Source organism: Haliaeetus leucocephalus, unplaced genomic scaffold, assembly GCF_000737465.1.
Source record: "Haliaeetus leucocephalus isolate CR32 unplaced genomic scaffold, Haliaeetus_leucocephalus-4.0 Scaffold1, whole genome shotgun sequence".
NCBI lineage: Eukaryota > Metazoa > Chordata > Aves > Accipitriformes > Accipitridae > Haliaeetus > Haliaeetus leucocephalus.
Genome location: NW_010972437.1, coordinates 2,671,477 through 2,686,407, shown reverse-complemented (window position 1 = coordinate 2,686,407; position 14,931 = coordinate 2,671,477). Strand labels below are relative to the sequence as shown.

At 35.9% G+C, this 14,931-nt stretch overlaps 1 protein-coding gene across 1 annotated transcript in view; it reads left to right on the top strand.

Moving 5' to 3' along the window:
* Window positions 1-14,931, top strand: part of DNAH7 (dynein, axonemal, heavy chain 7) — a 116,712-nt gene that overhangs the window by 12,994 nt on the left and 88,787 nt on the right. Inside the window, exons 10-17 of the mRNA XM_010564048.1 lie at window positions 43-226; window positions 1,684-1,863; window positions 2,871-3,146; window positions 4,705-4,832; window positions 5,011-5,089; window positions 9,899-10,123; window positions 11,510-11,656; window positions 12,234-12,919. Coding sequence (XP_010562350.1) covers window positions 43-226; window positions 1,684-1,863; window positions 2,871-3,146; window positions 4,705-4,832; window positions 5,011-5,089; window positions 9,899-10,123; window positions 11,510-11,656; window positions 12,234-12,919 — 1,905 coding nt within the window. The remainder of the gene's footprint in view (window positions 1-42; window positions 227-1,683; window positions 1,864-2,870; window positions 3,147-4,704; window positions 4,833-5,010; window positions 5,090-9,898; window positions 10,124-11,509; window positions 11,657-12,233; window positions 12,920-14,931) is intronic.

The window sequence follows — 14,931 nt, the reverse complement described above, 5'->3', positions numbered from 1 at the left end:
GCTATTCACTTGAAAAACTTAAAAATATTGTATTCTTTTAAGGTGGCTTCCAGAAGTGCAGAAAATCTTTTACCAAGGTAATAAACGAAAACAAGTACCCAGCAATGCCAGCATCACTAAATTAAAGTCTTTCTTCGCTTGTGCTGCCACTTTAATGACTCATCAACTACAACAGTTACTTTTACATTCAGTTGAAGACTTTACAGATTTAATTGCTCAACCTGCAGTAAGTAGTCTTTCATATGCATGCTAGCAGCATTGTTTATCCATGTACATACAATTTGCTTCCTGTTGATTTTGCTTCTTTTGAAAAAAATAATAGAAAAGAAAGTATGAACTCTGGTGGCATCTGCTTTCTGGAAAAAAAGGAATAATATTTTAGGAAGGCATTATTTATTAAGTAGAGTTAAAATAACTTTTTTCTTTTGGTCATGTAAGAAGGGAAATATCAACATATTTTAAATCTGGTATCCTCAAGAACACACTGCAGTCACTTAGACATACAGTAGAAATGTTTGCATCTTGCAGTAGTGGTCTGTCTCTGTAATACCCATCTGTGAAGATGCCTTATTTTCTCTCTGCTATTAGTAGGTGTCTACTACATGCTTTGGCAGAATAGTTCCTCGGGGCGGGGGGAAGTAAGGAGGAGTTTCTCTTTTGCACTCACATAATGTCTATTGTAGAGGTAAATATTTCTCGTTGATATTTGATGTCTTGGAGTGCAACTGGATCTTTGTTCAGCTTTTTGTTAATACAGCCTTGCCATCAAATAGCCACAGAACTCTGGCTGCAGATAATATTGATGAAAAAACATGCAGAGAATGTAAGGAAGTAAGGAATCGTGTTGTGGAAGTAGAGTGTATATTTTTCATTTCTACTCCCCTGTAATTGCATGTATGCTTCTGAGTTAAGTGAGCTTTGATGTCTACAGTACTATTTTCTGTTATTATTAGTAATAGGTACATATTTTCTAATCTTATCCTTCCTAGTGGTGATCCTATGCTACCTAGTAGTGATAAAATGCTTCCTCATGTTTCCTAATTAAATTTCTGTGTAGTTAAAGTTAAGAGATATCTGATCCAGATTAAAGATATGATGGAAAATCAAATTATTCCACCAAGGACAAAAACATCTACAAATTTTCATACTGGAATACATGGGAATCCATATGGCAAACATAATCCTTGTAATAGTTTAGTTTTTGTGGATCAGATTCTTTTCCAGCAAATAAAATTGGAAGTAATGGTGGGTGTTTTTTAAGGTTAATAGATTCATAGTGACTGCTCCAGATGATTAATACATGTACTACTGTACACATAATTTATATATTGCTACATTTGTGAGGGCTACTACTGTAAAGCTACTCTGCCTCAGTCTATGCAAACAACTTTATAAAAGTTGTTGGCTGGTGTATAGAGGATGCCTCTTGTGCGTACTAAAAATAACATTGTATTTCATCTTGGTAAGCATCAGTTTATGTGAATTTTATCAGAGACATACTTCCTACTTGCACAAGTATTTTTGTTAGGATTATGGCATGTCACTTGCAATTAAAGTCCTACAATTTAAAAGGCACATGCTGGAGTAATTCTTAATGATCCTTTGACTATTCCTGCATGAGTTAGCTTAACTAATATTTTACTTCCCCCCTTTTTTTTTCTTTCTTTTGTGTGTGTGTGTTAGAATTCAGTCCAAGCCTACAAACAGCCAGGTTTAATCCTGAGGCTAATCCTTGAGAATGATGGTATTAAATTTGAACCTGACTTTAATGACTATGAGGATATATTACTGAATGTTTATACTGTTATGATTCAAGCTGTCAGTGATATACCAAGAGTTGAGACCAAATTATTTTCTAAGTGGGTAAGAAATTACAATACTCATGGGTTTTGTTTTATCATTATATTGCTGCTACATTTAGTTCCTAGGTAGTTAAATGAATAGCCCTATTGTCAGAACTCACATAGTAGTATTATAATACTCTTTCAGGATGTTTGGAACAATTTGGAATAATCTTAATTTTATTCATAAAAGGCCCAATCACTGTTCTCTAAGCAAATAAAAAGCCAAGAATCTACTAGTTAATTTAATTGGTTTAGAATTGCATGTTACTTTCAGTATAGCAGTCTTAGTTTTTAATATGGAGAGAGTGAAAGTAATGCTCTATAGTGCCTCTTGATTGTTTCCCAGAGAGCTGTAGGAGGTGAAGATTTCTTTTTTCCTGGAGGAATATAATTTGCCCTTTCTGTTTAGCACCAACTTGAATTTTAAATAAAGATACTGACCCTCAACATTTTTGTTAATATGCTTGAACACATGACCAAGCAGAAACCTGAGTAGTATGCTATGTTTTATAAAAGCACTAATCAATAACCTGTGAAAAGGCAAATGAGAAGAAGCATCTCAAGCATGTCTAAATGCACAAGAGCAAGGCTTTAGATCTTCTGGGTGTTACAGGAAAGCATTTTCCATATTTCTAATGTTACAGATTCATCAGTTGATAGCAAAATTGAAGTTGTGCCTGTGGTTCAGGAAAAATAAAATAAATGTAGATTAAATTTAAAATTTTTGATAGAATTGTTTTGGGTGGGATAAATGTGTGGACTTCTGAGTTTCTGAATGAAGCAGCTCTGATTTCTTACTTGTTGGAGGCAAACACCCATAAGCTGGGATTCAAAAAAATTTGGGCGTAGAATGTAAATAGCTGTATCTACAAAATTAGGTTTGTAATCAGACTTTAATTAGAAAGATTTTAAAGTAACATTTAATTGATTTTTCTATCTAGTTTATCTTCCATGGCATAACTGAGCTACAGACATAAGTGTAATTTGAAAATGTGTTTGGTTTTTTGTGTGTTTTTTTTTTCAAAGCCAAAAGGTGAGTCCTCATCAACTGTCTTGAAGCCTGTTATCCTAGATGAGATCTTGGATGAACATAAGAAAAGGATCAGAGAAGAAATTATCAAAGAAAGTGCTGCACCTGTGGAGCATCTCAAGCTGTATGATAAGTACAGCTTCCTGATAAACAAACAAGCTGAACAAGATATTGATCAATTCCTGACAGAGGAACATACCTTTGAAGAAATGAAAAGGGAAATGATAAAGTACCAGAAACTTGCTAAGGAAATAAAATATACTTCTAGGAAGGTAAATTATAATAATATTCATAAAGAGATATGGATATCATTTTAATGTTGATTTTGTACTAAGAATGTTGTCAGTCAAAGGTGATGATAATTAGCTGTGAGATAATTGATGTGAAATAAAATTAATTTTTTCAGAAAAAGAGAGTTTTTCAAGAGTTAGCATTTCTAGGGTATATTTGCTGTACTTAAGTGAGACTTAGTTATTTTTGATAGAAATTGTTTTGGGGCTTCTGAAGAGTATGCTCGTCTTAGTTGTGAAGGAGTAAGAGAAAGTGTGGATCCAGCCACCTCCAAATTCCTTCCAAGCATCTAAGGCAGAGAGGGGATCCTTAACATTGTCCTGGTTTCAGCTGGGATAGAGTTAATTGTCTTCGTAGTAGCTGGTATAGTGCTATATTTTTTGAGTTAGGTATGAGAAGAATGTTGATAACACTGATGTTTTCAGCTGTTGCTAAGTAATGTTTAGACTAAGTCAAGGATTTTTCAGCTTCTCATGCCCAGCCAGCAAGAAGGCTGGAGGGGCACAAGAAGTTGGGAGGGGACACAGCCAGGGCAGCTGACCCAAACTGGCCAACGGGGTATTCCATACCATGTGACATCATGTCCAGTATATAAACTGGGGGAGTGGGGGCAGAGGGGGGGGGGATTGACGCTTGGGGACTAACGGGGCGTCGATCGGTGGGTGGTGAGCAATTGCATTGTGCATCGTTTGTATATTCCAATCCTTTTATTATTACTGTTGTCATTTTATTAGTGTTACTATTATCATTATTAGTTTCTTCTTTTCTGTTCTATTAAACCGTTCTTATCTCAACCCATGGGTTTTGCTGCTTTTCCTGATTTTCTACCCCATCCCACTGGGTGGGGGGGAAGTGAGTGAGCGGCTGCGTGGTTCTTAGTTGCTGACGGGGTTAAACCACAACAAACATGAATCACTTTTTTTGTCCCTGTAAGGATATTCTGTGGTAAGAATCCTTTGTCTGTCTATTCTGAAAAAGAACTTGGAAGGCTAAAGTGGTTTTCCTTAAATCGTTTTTCTCCTAGTATACAGTGCAATCTTCAGTTCTGGAGAAACTAGTACTTACAGGCCTGTCATGAGGGCCTCTGTGTGTTGAAGTCAAGCTGACTTGCCCGCTAGTTGAAAGCATTGGATTCGGAGACTCGCTGGGAGGCAGAGTCCCTTTTTAATCCTAAGGAATGTCATGTGTCTCTAACAGTGAAGCAAGATTACCACATTTTAGATGTATCTCAAACTCTGTAATTTCACCAGGCAACATTCACTGCTACAGACAGTAGATGCCCTTCTTTTTTTGAGGAAGTAGATTATTTGCAAGGTAAAAAGCAATAGAAGTAAGATTTATATGAAGTTTGATGCGCAGGTGCAGAACAGTTATTTGCAACTGTAGCTTTTTCTTTCCCTTCTTCACTTGAAAGTTTTAAAAGCGTTTTATGGTTTAACTAAATTCCTAGGTGAGATCCCTGACGTTCTGCTTAAGACACTGAGAGAAAATAGGTAAAAGCTATTCAATGTTCTGACAACTGTTGTATTTGTATTGCAGTATCCCTGTCTAGGAATGTTTGAATTGCATTGTGATGAATTAATAAGTGCTTTGGTAAAGCGAGCAGATAATATTTGTGAAAAAGTTATTTCCAAAATGTTCAAAGATCATCAAGACATAAATGCGAGGTAACTCTCAAACTGAAAATGTATATTGAAATGTACTTAATTTTGTTTCCACTGTTGAATTTTTTTAAGCCTTACAGGATATGTTGATCTCATTTTGCTGTTATAAATATATGTGATTTGTCCAAGGATGATTAAAACAAAACACACATGCAAACAGGTTATTTTATGTATTTTTCAGACTATGTGATGAGTTTGAGAGAATATCAGAAAAAGCCCTTACTACTCCATCTAATACACAGGAACTAATGGAACTTAAGGTACTCTTTTCTTTTTTTTTATGAGTCCAAGCAAGAAGTAGCTACCAATATTATTGCTCTGGCCTTAAGCAGTAGCATATGCAAGTTGCCCCCTTCACAGGTATGATTCTGGCCTTGTTAAAGTCAGTGATGCTATACCTGTATCACAAAATTGAAAAGGACAGGTCTTTGGCCATGAGGCTAAATGTCACAGCCTGGCTCTTATACCTGCAGCTAAACTCTTTTCCCCACCAAAATGTCATGGCTGCAACCAATCTGCCCATTTGGAACAGTCCTTTGTCTCTGCTGTCACTTGCCCTATATAGTGACCTTATTGGCATGAATGCTGGCTGTCATGGACAGCTGTCTCCAAAGTGGGGGGTGTGCACCCAGGGGGTGCACAGGATGATCTATTAGAGTACGTGAAGGAAATGGTATTTATTTTTTATCTAAAGAAAGTGAGAAAGAAATTAAGCTTTACCAATATTTAATATACAGATTGATACTGGTGCCCTCACTCAGTCTGTATGTTAGAGGGTCCAGCGTCACATTATGTATGTGAGGTGTTCTGAGGAAAGGGTGGGTGTTCCACAATGCGGAGGGATTCACAGTGGCACCCTTGATTGTTCACTTGATCTCAGCATATTATTATGTATTGCAGTTTGTGTGCCCAGTTAAGTAGATTTATGGATTATGTTATCTAGTTTTAACTAACCTAACCCTCACAAAATGGGCAAATGGCTTAAAAAGATTCCCTCAAAGAAACTGCAAATTGAAGATAATATTAATAATGTGAGCGCAAGTGATCAACAAGAAAATGGCAGAGTTGACACTTCTACCCCTAGTATAAGCTCTTCATCGTCCACATTACAAGGTAAAAATAATGATGGTCTAATCAGATTTGACAAGTTGGCCAAAAAAGTTTGAAATTATCAGGAAGAGTATTTGAAATATGAATTTGCATCTCCTATTGTTTATGATGAACCTCGATGTCTATTGTGCCTTGAGATATTAGTTCATGATAGTATGAAACCATCACACTTAGCGAGACATATAAAAAACTAAGCATCCAGATCATGAAGAGAAACCTCTACGATTTTTTCAGTTAAGTTTCAAGTCATGTGATGCTTAATCCAGTACTCTACAAAATGTAACGATACATGCTTGGAAGACTCAGAAGCCTCTTCTTATTTAATAGTGAAAGAGTAAAAGCCACATACCATTGGGGAAACACTTGTTCTTCCTGCTGTGGTAAAAATGGCTGAAATACTACATGAGAAACAATATGTTGACAAACTAAAATGCATTTCTTTGTCAGCAAATACTGTTGGAAGGAGCGTGGAAAACATTGCTGAAGGTTTGTAGAAACAAGTATTAGAATGAATTATGCAGTGTGGGAGATTTGCTACGCAGGTGGATGAAAGTACACATTTAACTTAGTTCATGGTATTTGCTAGATTCTGTTTCAATAATGAAATACATGAAGAACTACCTTTTTCTGAGTCACTTAAGGAAAGGTGTATTGGAGAAAAGATTAAATGACTAATTTAATAAAAACAATGCTTTATGGAAAAACTGTTCAAGTGTAATCATTGATAGCATGGCTTCTTTGACCAGAATAAAAAAGGATTCTGGGGTAAGGTTACAGAGGTAGCACCCCACGTGAAATTCATTCACTGCATCATTCATAAGCATGTGATGACAGCAAAGATGTTGGAGCTAGAAGTGCACAAAGTTCTACAGGATGTCATCAATGTGGTTAATTTTATAAAACAAGAACTTTAAGGAGTAGAATCTTCATAATAGTTTGTATTGAGATGGGGTGTAACCATGAAAATCTTTTGTGCTATACAGAGGTTTGCTGGTTATCTTGTGGCAAATTCCTTTAAAAGAGTTGTTGAACTTAAAGATGAGTTATGCATTTTTCTTTTACAAAAAGACAAGTGTTCCTAATTTTGCTGACCTTTTCTGTGATGGTAGGTGGCTGTCAGTAGCATGCTACCTAGCAGATATTTTTTGTAAAATAATGACACTTAGTCTGTCCTTCAAGGTAAAGGTGACATCTTTAGGAATGAATGAAAAATTAACTGCTTTTCACAGGAAAATCATGATATGGAGAGAGCATTTTGAAAATGGATGTTTGGAGATATTTCCATTGTTATTTGATTTTGTTGCTGAAAACTATGTGTGTGTCCCCCTGAAAACTCTGATATTGGTACACTTAAAAAACTTGGAAACAGAATTTTCCAACCTGTTTAAAAAAATCTTACAAAATGTTTCAATGGGTTTTGAATGCATTTGTTAAAAATGCAAGACCCTCTGGTTAGTTTGCAAGCACAACTGAGTGACAGTCAGGGAAAATGGAAATTTACTAGATGAATTTCAACAAAACCCTTTGCATAATTGGTGGATGGGATCATGATTTATAAAGCGCAGCCAATGATGCAATTCTTCCATTTGGATCTATGTATTTTTGAGAGTTTTTTTTCAGCTGACAGCCATTAAAAAGAAGTATTGAAATAAATAGTAGAAGTATAGAACAAGACCTTTGAATCTCTGAATCTCATAGTATTAAACCGAGGTTAATGAAGCGTATTCTATCACATTACTGTCACTAAAAATATTATTAATAATAATATTAGTGAAAGCAAAAAGGGTTCTGTAAAATTAATAAAATTATTTAAAATATTGTTTATTTAATCTTCATTTAATCTTTTTTAATTTCTATTTTTGTGCATGTTTTATTGTGTACATAATATGTTAGTACAGTAATAGGTGTGTGTAATCTGTAAATAAATATACATATATTGGGGGTGGGTGCATGCTTGAAAATTTCTTGCTGATAAGGATGTGTGATCAAGAAAGTTTGGAGTCCACTGCTGTATGGGAGTATGCTAGCAAGCAGTGTGGCTGGCTGGAATGCTGAATGAGCCTGTTGGTAATACAGGTATTTCCTGGAAGTTTTTTCACTGATTTTCAGGAAGCAATGCGTTCGTATAATAATGGCTTGGAATAAGTGCATGGTTTTATTTCTATCCCCATCTAACTAGTGTAAGCAGATAACAAGTAATTTCTGTAGTGTGGGCAACATGCCAGTAGAATTAAATTTAGACTGCATGTTCTTCAGGCTTCTGAACAGATAGTGTAGTCAAACAGTGAATATCTCTTGGTTCTCCTGAATTAAATTCAAGCAATCTAATTAGATGTGGAAGACTCAATATCCATTCCTCATATCTTAAACTAATCAAACAACTGAAACCTGAGGTGTAGGAAACTTTAATATATATTTAATTCTTCACAAAAAACTTTAAAGAGCACTCATTGGCAAGTTGTATGAAGTAATTTTGCCTTTGCATCCTTTATTGAATGATCATTTAAAATTTAGCAGATGTAGGGTTTGCAGTTTGGTAACTGTAAAATTCCATCTCCTCTCTTACAAATACTACTTCTGTAATCAAACCCCTGCTGTTTCTTTGATATATTCAGGCTCCAGCTCAGCAAAGCACTTGTATTCACACTTGAAAGGTAACATGTCTTAGTCTCTTGCTGTTCAGCAAAGATCTCATGTATGTGCCCAACATTAAATGTGGGGCATATAGATGTATGCTTAAAATAAATTGGGTGCCTGAGTAGTTGGCTGATTTTGGGTCTGAGTGATTTGAACTTTTGCTACGGTGAAGTTTAACATAGGACATAACTGGAGTAATTTTTTTTCAAGTAAAAAGTAAAATGTTTAGAAGTTGAACTATGTGCTATCTGAGTATATGGTGCCTTTTAAAATGCATACATGTTATGCTATAATTTTGTGTTGGAGAATAAACAAATGGCACGTAATCATAGGTAGCATGTAGTATTATACCAGCATCAAACTCCTCCTAATAGTTCTTCCATCTCATTGCTGAAAGATGTATCAGTCTTTGTTTGGGGTATTCTTTTAATAGCCAAATATTCTCTAGACCCATAGCAATGAGTATATTCTGAAGCATAGAAACTGCTGTTAAAAGAGCAGAAGCATAGGTTTACTGGACAATTTATCCCTACCTAAAAATGTTTCCAGTGATACCACTTGTGTCATCATATTAAATTTTTCTATATCTTCAACTGATGGATATTAAGTAATATTTACATATACTGGTATACTATTGATCTGTCTAATTGGTCAACATTTTTACTAATACAGTTCTTTTCTTAAGATGCTTTCTGAGTGCTTTGTTATGGATTAGCATTCAAACTGGGCTGTGTTGCTGTTCTGTTAAGATTACCATACAGAATGCTACATGTATCAATGCCATTTGCTGCCAGCTGTTTAGATCTGAAAGAACAGCATAATTTTTATTTTATATCATAATGAGCAGTACAGTGGCTGTCTATATTTCTTATATTCTTACTGCTAGGGAAGACCTAATCTTACATTGATCCATCCAGTGCTTTCCGTTCTGAAGTGTGTCTTTCTTTTCTCTTGTAGTTATTTTACTAATTTTCCCTTGGTAGAACCATGCTTTCTTTCCCAAACGCGCAACACTTACAACAGGCTGTCTGGATTGGCTTCCATTAGTCCAAACCTTTGTGCATGCAGCTTCACCCATTCTTTTGAATTTTATTCAGTAAAATATCTAGTAAGGCAGTTGTATTAACAAGTTATATGCTGCAAAAATGGCTAATACCATACCATTCCAAATAAACACCTTTTCAGATCATGTATTTCTAATTTTATTTAGTTTTCCTTATTTAAAAAAAAAAGCTTTTAGACTTAAGTATTAACTACTTCAGGCATTATTTTGGCACTAAATTATATTAAAAATGTCTTCCCTTTTAATTTCTATTCCCCAGGCCTGTATGCAGAAAGTGGAAACATGTGACATGCTTGAATTGGAGCAGAAGATAGTGGATGCTGTAAATTGTGTTGCTTTCCTGATAGAATGTGTCAACTTTTCACCAGCAGACATTCAACTGAACAGTAATGTTTTTCAATGGTATGCACGAATGCCAGATATCTTTGAAGAGCACAAAAAGATAATTAAAGAAAAAACAGATCAATTTCAAGATGCTCTAAAGGTTTGTAATGACAATATTTTTAAAATCCTTGAGCTACTAATTTTGAATGGCATATAGAACATGAAATAATGGATGGAATAACCTCTTTTATTTTCCCATATATTTTAAAAAGAAGTTTGAAGTAAATGTTTTTATATTATTCTTGGTATTACCTAATTTTTGTCTGCTTTCCACTCATCTGTTTTTCACATATCCACGAGTACTGCAAGACAAGCCATATCTCACATTTTGCACTCTGAAAGCTCTTTGGTTACAGAACTTCCAGCGATGTTGATGAAAATTGTCTTTATGTGAAAAATTAAAATTCAGCTAGATCCTTTAAAGATATGTACATGGCTTGATTTATGCACATGAGCAGTCCCTTTGGAGTCAATGGAAGTATATGAAATTTCTATGATAGCTCAAAAAAAAAATCTGCATTAATTTGTAAGTGTGATTTTGCTGTTAGGGTAATGTCAGCTAAGGTAGTTTTATAACATAAGTGTACCTTGATTCATGTTTGTTTGTTTCTATTTTTTAATAATTTATACTTTACATGTATTTTATCACTGTTAATTTTTTTCATTATATTTACTAGGCTTTTACAGTACAGTTTGTTATATTATCTCAGTGATGGGGTCTCTCCACAAGGATTGCTAATTACTAGGCTGTCAATCCATTACAGTTACTGCCTGTATAGCTGCCTGTTTTGGTTTTCTTGTGCTCCTTAGTCTCATCATCATTTTGTCTTAGATCATGCATATTTTGAGATAGTGAGCCTCTATGTTTATGCAGTACATTCAAAGAAGTAGCTAGTAAGTGTTATTGTGTTATAAATAAATGTGCAGCATACACTGTTACCTTGAAACATGTTATTGCTTTGTACGGTTTCATGCTTGGTTTCAGACATTGACCACTGCTGATACTCAATGTGAAATATGTGTTGTGGAGTTGTATATACGAGGAAAAAGCTATCCTTGAACTGTATGGCTTTAAGATGAGACACCTCTGTCTTGTGAAACTGTTTAGCTTTGTCTGTCATTGGATTAATCCTATTATTCTATTTTAATTTGAGAGATGTTAGGCACTTGAATTTAGCTTTCTATTATTAGCCTGTTGACTATGTCCATCACAGAAAGAAGAAATTTTTATGTCCACCTATATCTTATGACATAGAACCCAAAGTCATGTCGGTCAGCCCAATAATTCATTGCAGGTAACAGTAGGATTCAGGTCAAATTCTGTAATTTGTGTGGAATAAATACTTATGTGCAAATATGTTGCATGTCTTGGATTTTCTGCAAGTATAAAGTGTCCTACTATAGCAAATCAGAATTGTTATTCCTTTTTACAGAAATTTATTGTGATTTTTTTAAATGAGTATATGCTTGCTTGATGTTTAATTAGATACGCTCTGAACAATTTGTTGAGGAACTGAAAAGCTACTCTAAGCAGGTTGAAGAACTTAGCACATTTGGAGATATTCAGGAAGTCAACAGGTATTTGAAGAAAGCTCAAGCATTAAATACAAAATTGGATCTTGCTGCTAATAAGGTACAGATTATAGTCTAAACTAGTCTAGTACTATAAATTGTAAATCTTAGTATTTGTGTTATCAGAATCAACAGTTTGCTTAGTAATGCAGTTACTGAGATGTGACAAAATAATTCTTAATTCAGCTATGAAATGTTTTTATGTGATTTGTGATTTAAACTGCAAATTTACTGAGCACAGTAATTTGTTACTATGTGGTCTTGAGTTAGTGGATTAAGTTTATGTAGTTTTGCATAGAAATTATACTTTTATGTTCTTGGAAGTGCAATTTATGATGCTTATTATTATCTCCCGTCTGTTAAAGGCTCCATGGTAATGCAAATTATAGAGGAATGCCCAGGTACCATTTTAAACCTCTAACTATATTCCTCTACTGACTACCATGCTGAGCTGTTACTGTTAAAGATGGCTTTAATTGCAGTCAATGGCAGCAATTAAGTAATAGACTGGTTTAGTAACTCAAAACTTAATTTGAAGCTTGTTTAAGACACCAGAAAACCTCCCTAATCCTTGTGGTAAGGACCTGGTATCACAGAGAGCTTTGTTTGTATTTCAGACCTCATTTATGTCTCAACAGATTGATCAGTTAAATTCAGAAGAAGAGTCCTTTGGATGGCCAGTATCTCAGTACCCTCAGCATAAAAACATCCGGAATACTCTTGCTCCGTATCTTCGTCTCTATGATATGACTGTTGAATTCAACAGAAAACACAAAGACTGGACAGAGGGATCATTTCCAGAAGTTAATCCAGACAAAGTAGTGATAGATGTAGGAAACTACTGGCATGGACTGTATAAACTAGAAAAAGCCTTCCACAGTTCTCCAAATGCGTTAGCAATAACAAGACAGGTTAAATCAAAAGTAGAGGAATTCAGATGCCACATTCCTCTAATCCAGGTGATTTGTAATCCTGGTTTGAAAGAAAGGCACTGGGAAGAGATGTCAAAAATTGCAGGTTTACCACTGTCTCCTTCTGAAGACTCGAATGTCTTGTCATACATTAACTTGCACCTTGAACCATTCCTAGAAAAGTTTGAGACCATCAGTGAAACAGCCAGCAAAGAACATTCACTTGAGAAAGCTTTAACGAAAATGATTTCTGAATGGGATCAAATGGAGTTCACTCTTCTTGCCTATAGAGAATCAGGAACCTATATTTTGTCATCTGTAGATGATATTCAGATGTTAGTGGATGACCACATTGTCAAAACTCAGACTATGAGAGGATCTCCATTCATTAAGCATTATGAAATGAGAATAAGGTAATTTTTTTTCTAATAGAAAGTCACCAAGTAACATTACCAAATAAGAAATCTTTTCTGCTTAATTTAAAACATAGGGACTTCAAATGCTTTTGTTTATCCTCCTTAAGCAGTGAATTAATCTAATTTTAAAGGGCTAAAGCTTTTTTCGCATGTTAGCTACAAGCTATTTAATCCCATAAAGCTGATTTTTACCTTTAATTAACAAAGTACTAATGCATTGGAGAGGTTGCTAAGCATTTTTAACAAGCTCTGGTACTTAATGTACTAGATGCATCATAACATTACCTTTGTTTTACCAGATGAAACATACCTGAGATATAGATGGAAAGGTTGTAGACTAGAGAATATAGTCTAAACTTTCTACCTAAATTATAGAGCTACTGAATCTTTTAGCTCATCAACAACTAAAAATGTTAGGGCTTATGTAAGGGAGATGAAGAAAATGAAAACAAGATAAATTTCAGGGAATTGATGAAAGTTTTTTTTTTTCCCTAATGCAGAAAATTAAATTCTAAAACTTAGCATTGCATGTTAAAAATTCTATACTTCCGTCTTTGAGCATAGATTTTAATCTGTTTTTGTCTTTTTCCTCAATAAATACTTGCTTATTAAGTCCCCCAAACATAGCCATATTGTGAAAACCAAAAATCTTTCATCTAAAGTTTGGCTATAATTATCTAGCTATATAGGTACCTCCAAACTCCCATTAACTTGCAAAAATGCTATTTCAGATTTCAGCACATATTCAATAAATACAAATACATATGTACATATACATACATGTATTCCAATAAGTATTAATTGTCTAATTACTACTGTACTATAGTATAAGAGTTCATTCCTCATTAATGTAAAACAGTAGGTTTTGCCTATTTAAAAAGAGTAAGCACACCATGGTAATTTCATCAGTTTTTTGGTGACTGACAGCATTTGTAATAATACAAGGTATTACTATTACTTCAGTCTTTGAGATCTAGGTGATTACACAATTTTTGCTTTCTCAATAACTAGCAAAGCATGTAGAATTCTTGATTGCTGCCAGAGATGATTTCAAATTCTTCATCTTCATTTTTGAGTATTTTTTGTGTAAGAAAATTAACTGACCTGCCTAACTTTCCTCTTGGAAAGCTGCATTTTTCTTTACCTCTTGGTAGAATGTGATGGGTTGACCCTGGCTGGACGCCAGGCGCCCACCAAAGCCGTTCTATCACTCCCCCATCCTCAGCTGGACAGGGGAGAGAAAAATATAACAAAAAACTTGCGGGTCGAGATAAGGACAGGAGAGATCATTCACTAATTACCATCACGGGCAAAACAGACTCAGCTTAGGGAAAATTAGCTCACTTTTTATTACAAATCAGCCAGAGTAAGGTAATGAGAAATAAAACGAAATCTCAGAACACCTTCCCTCCACCCCTCCCTTCTTCCCGGGCACAACTTCACTCCCGGATTTCCCCCCCAAGCCCCCCCCAGCGGCACAAGGGGGACAGGGATGGGGTTTACGGTCATCACATGTTATTTTCTGCCGCTTCACCTCCTCAGGGCGAGGGCTCGTCACACTCTTCCCCTGCTCCAACGTGGGGTCCCACCCACGGGAGACAGTCCTCCACGAACTTTCTCCAACGTGGGCCATTCCCACGGGCTGCAGTTCTTCACGAACTGCTCCAGCATGGGTCCTTTCCGTGGTGTGCAGTCCTTCAGGAGCACACTGCTCCAGCGTGGGTCCCCCACGGGGTCACAAGTCCTGCCAGAAAACCTGCTCCGTGGGCTCCTCTCTCCACAGATCCGCAGGTCCTGCCAGGAACCTGCTCCAGCGCAGGGTTCCCACGGGGTCACAGCCTCCTTCAGGAACCCACCTGCTCCGGCGTGGGGTCCTCCACGGGCTGCAGGTGGATATCTGCCCCACCATGGACCTCCCTGGACTGCAGGGGGACAGCCTGCCTCACCAGGGTCTTCCCCACGGGCTGCAGGGGAATCTTCGCTCCGGCGCCTGGAGCATCTCCTCCCCC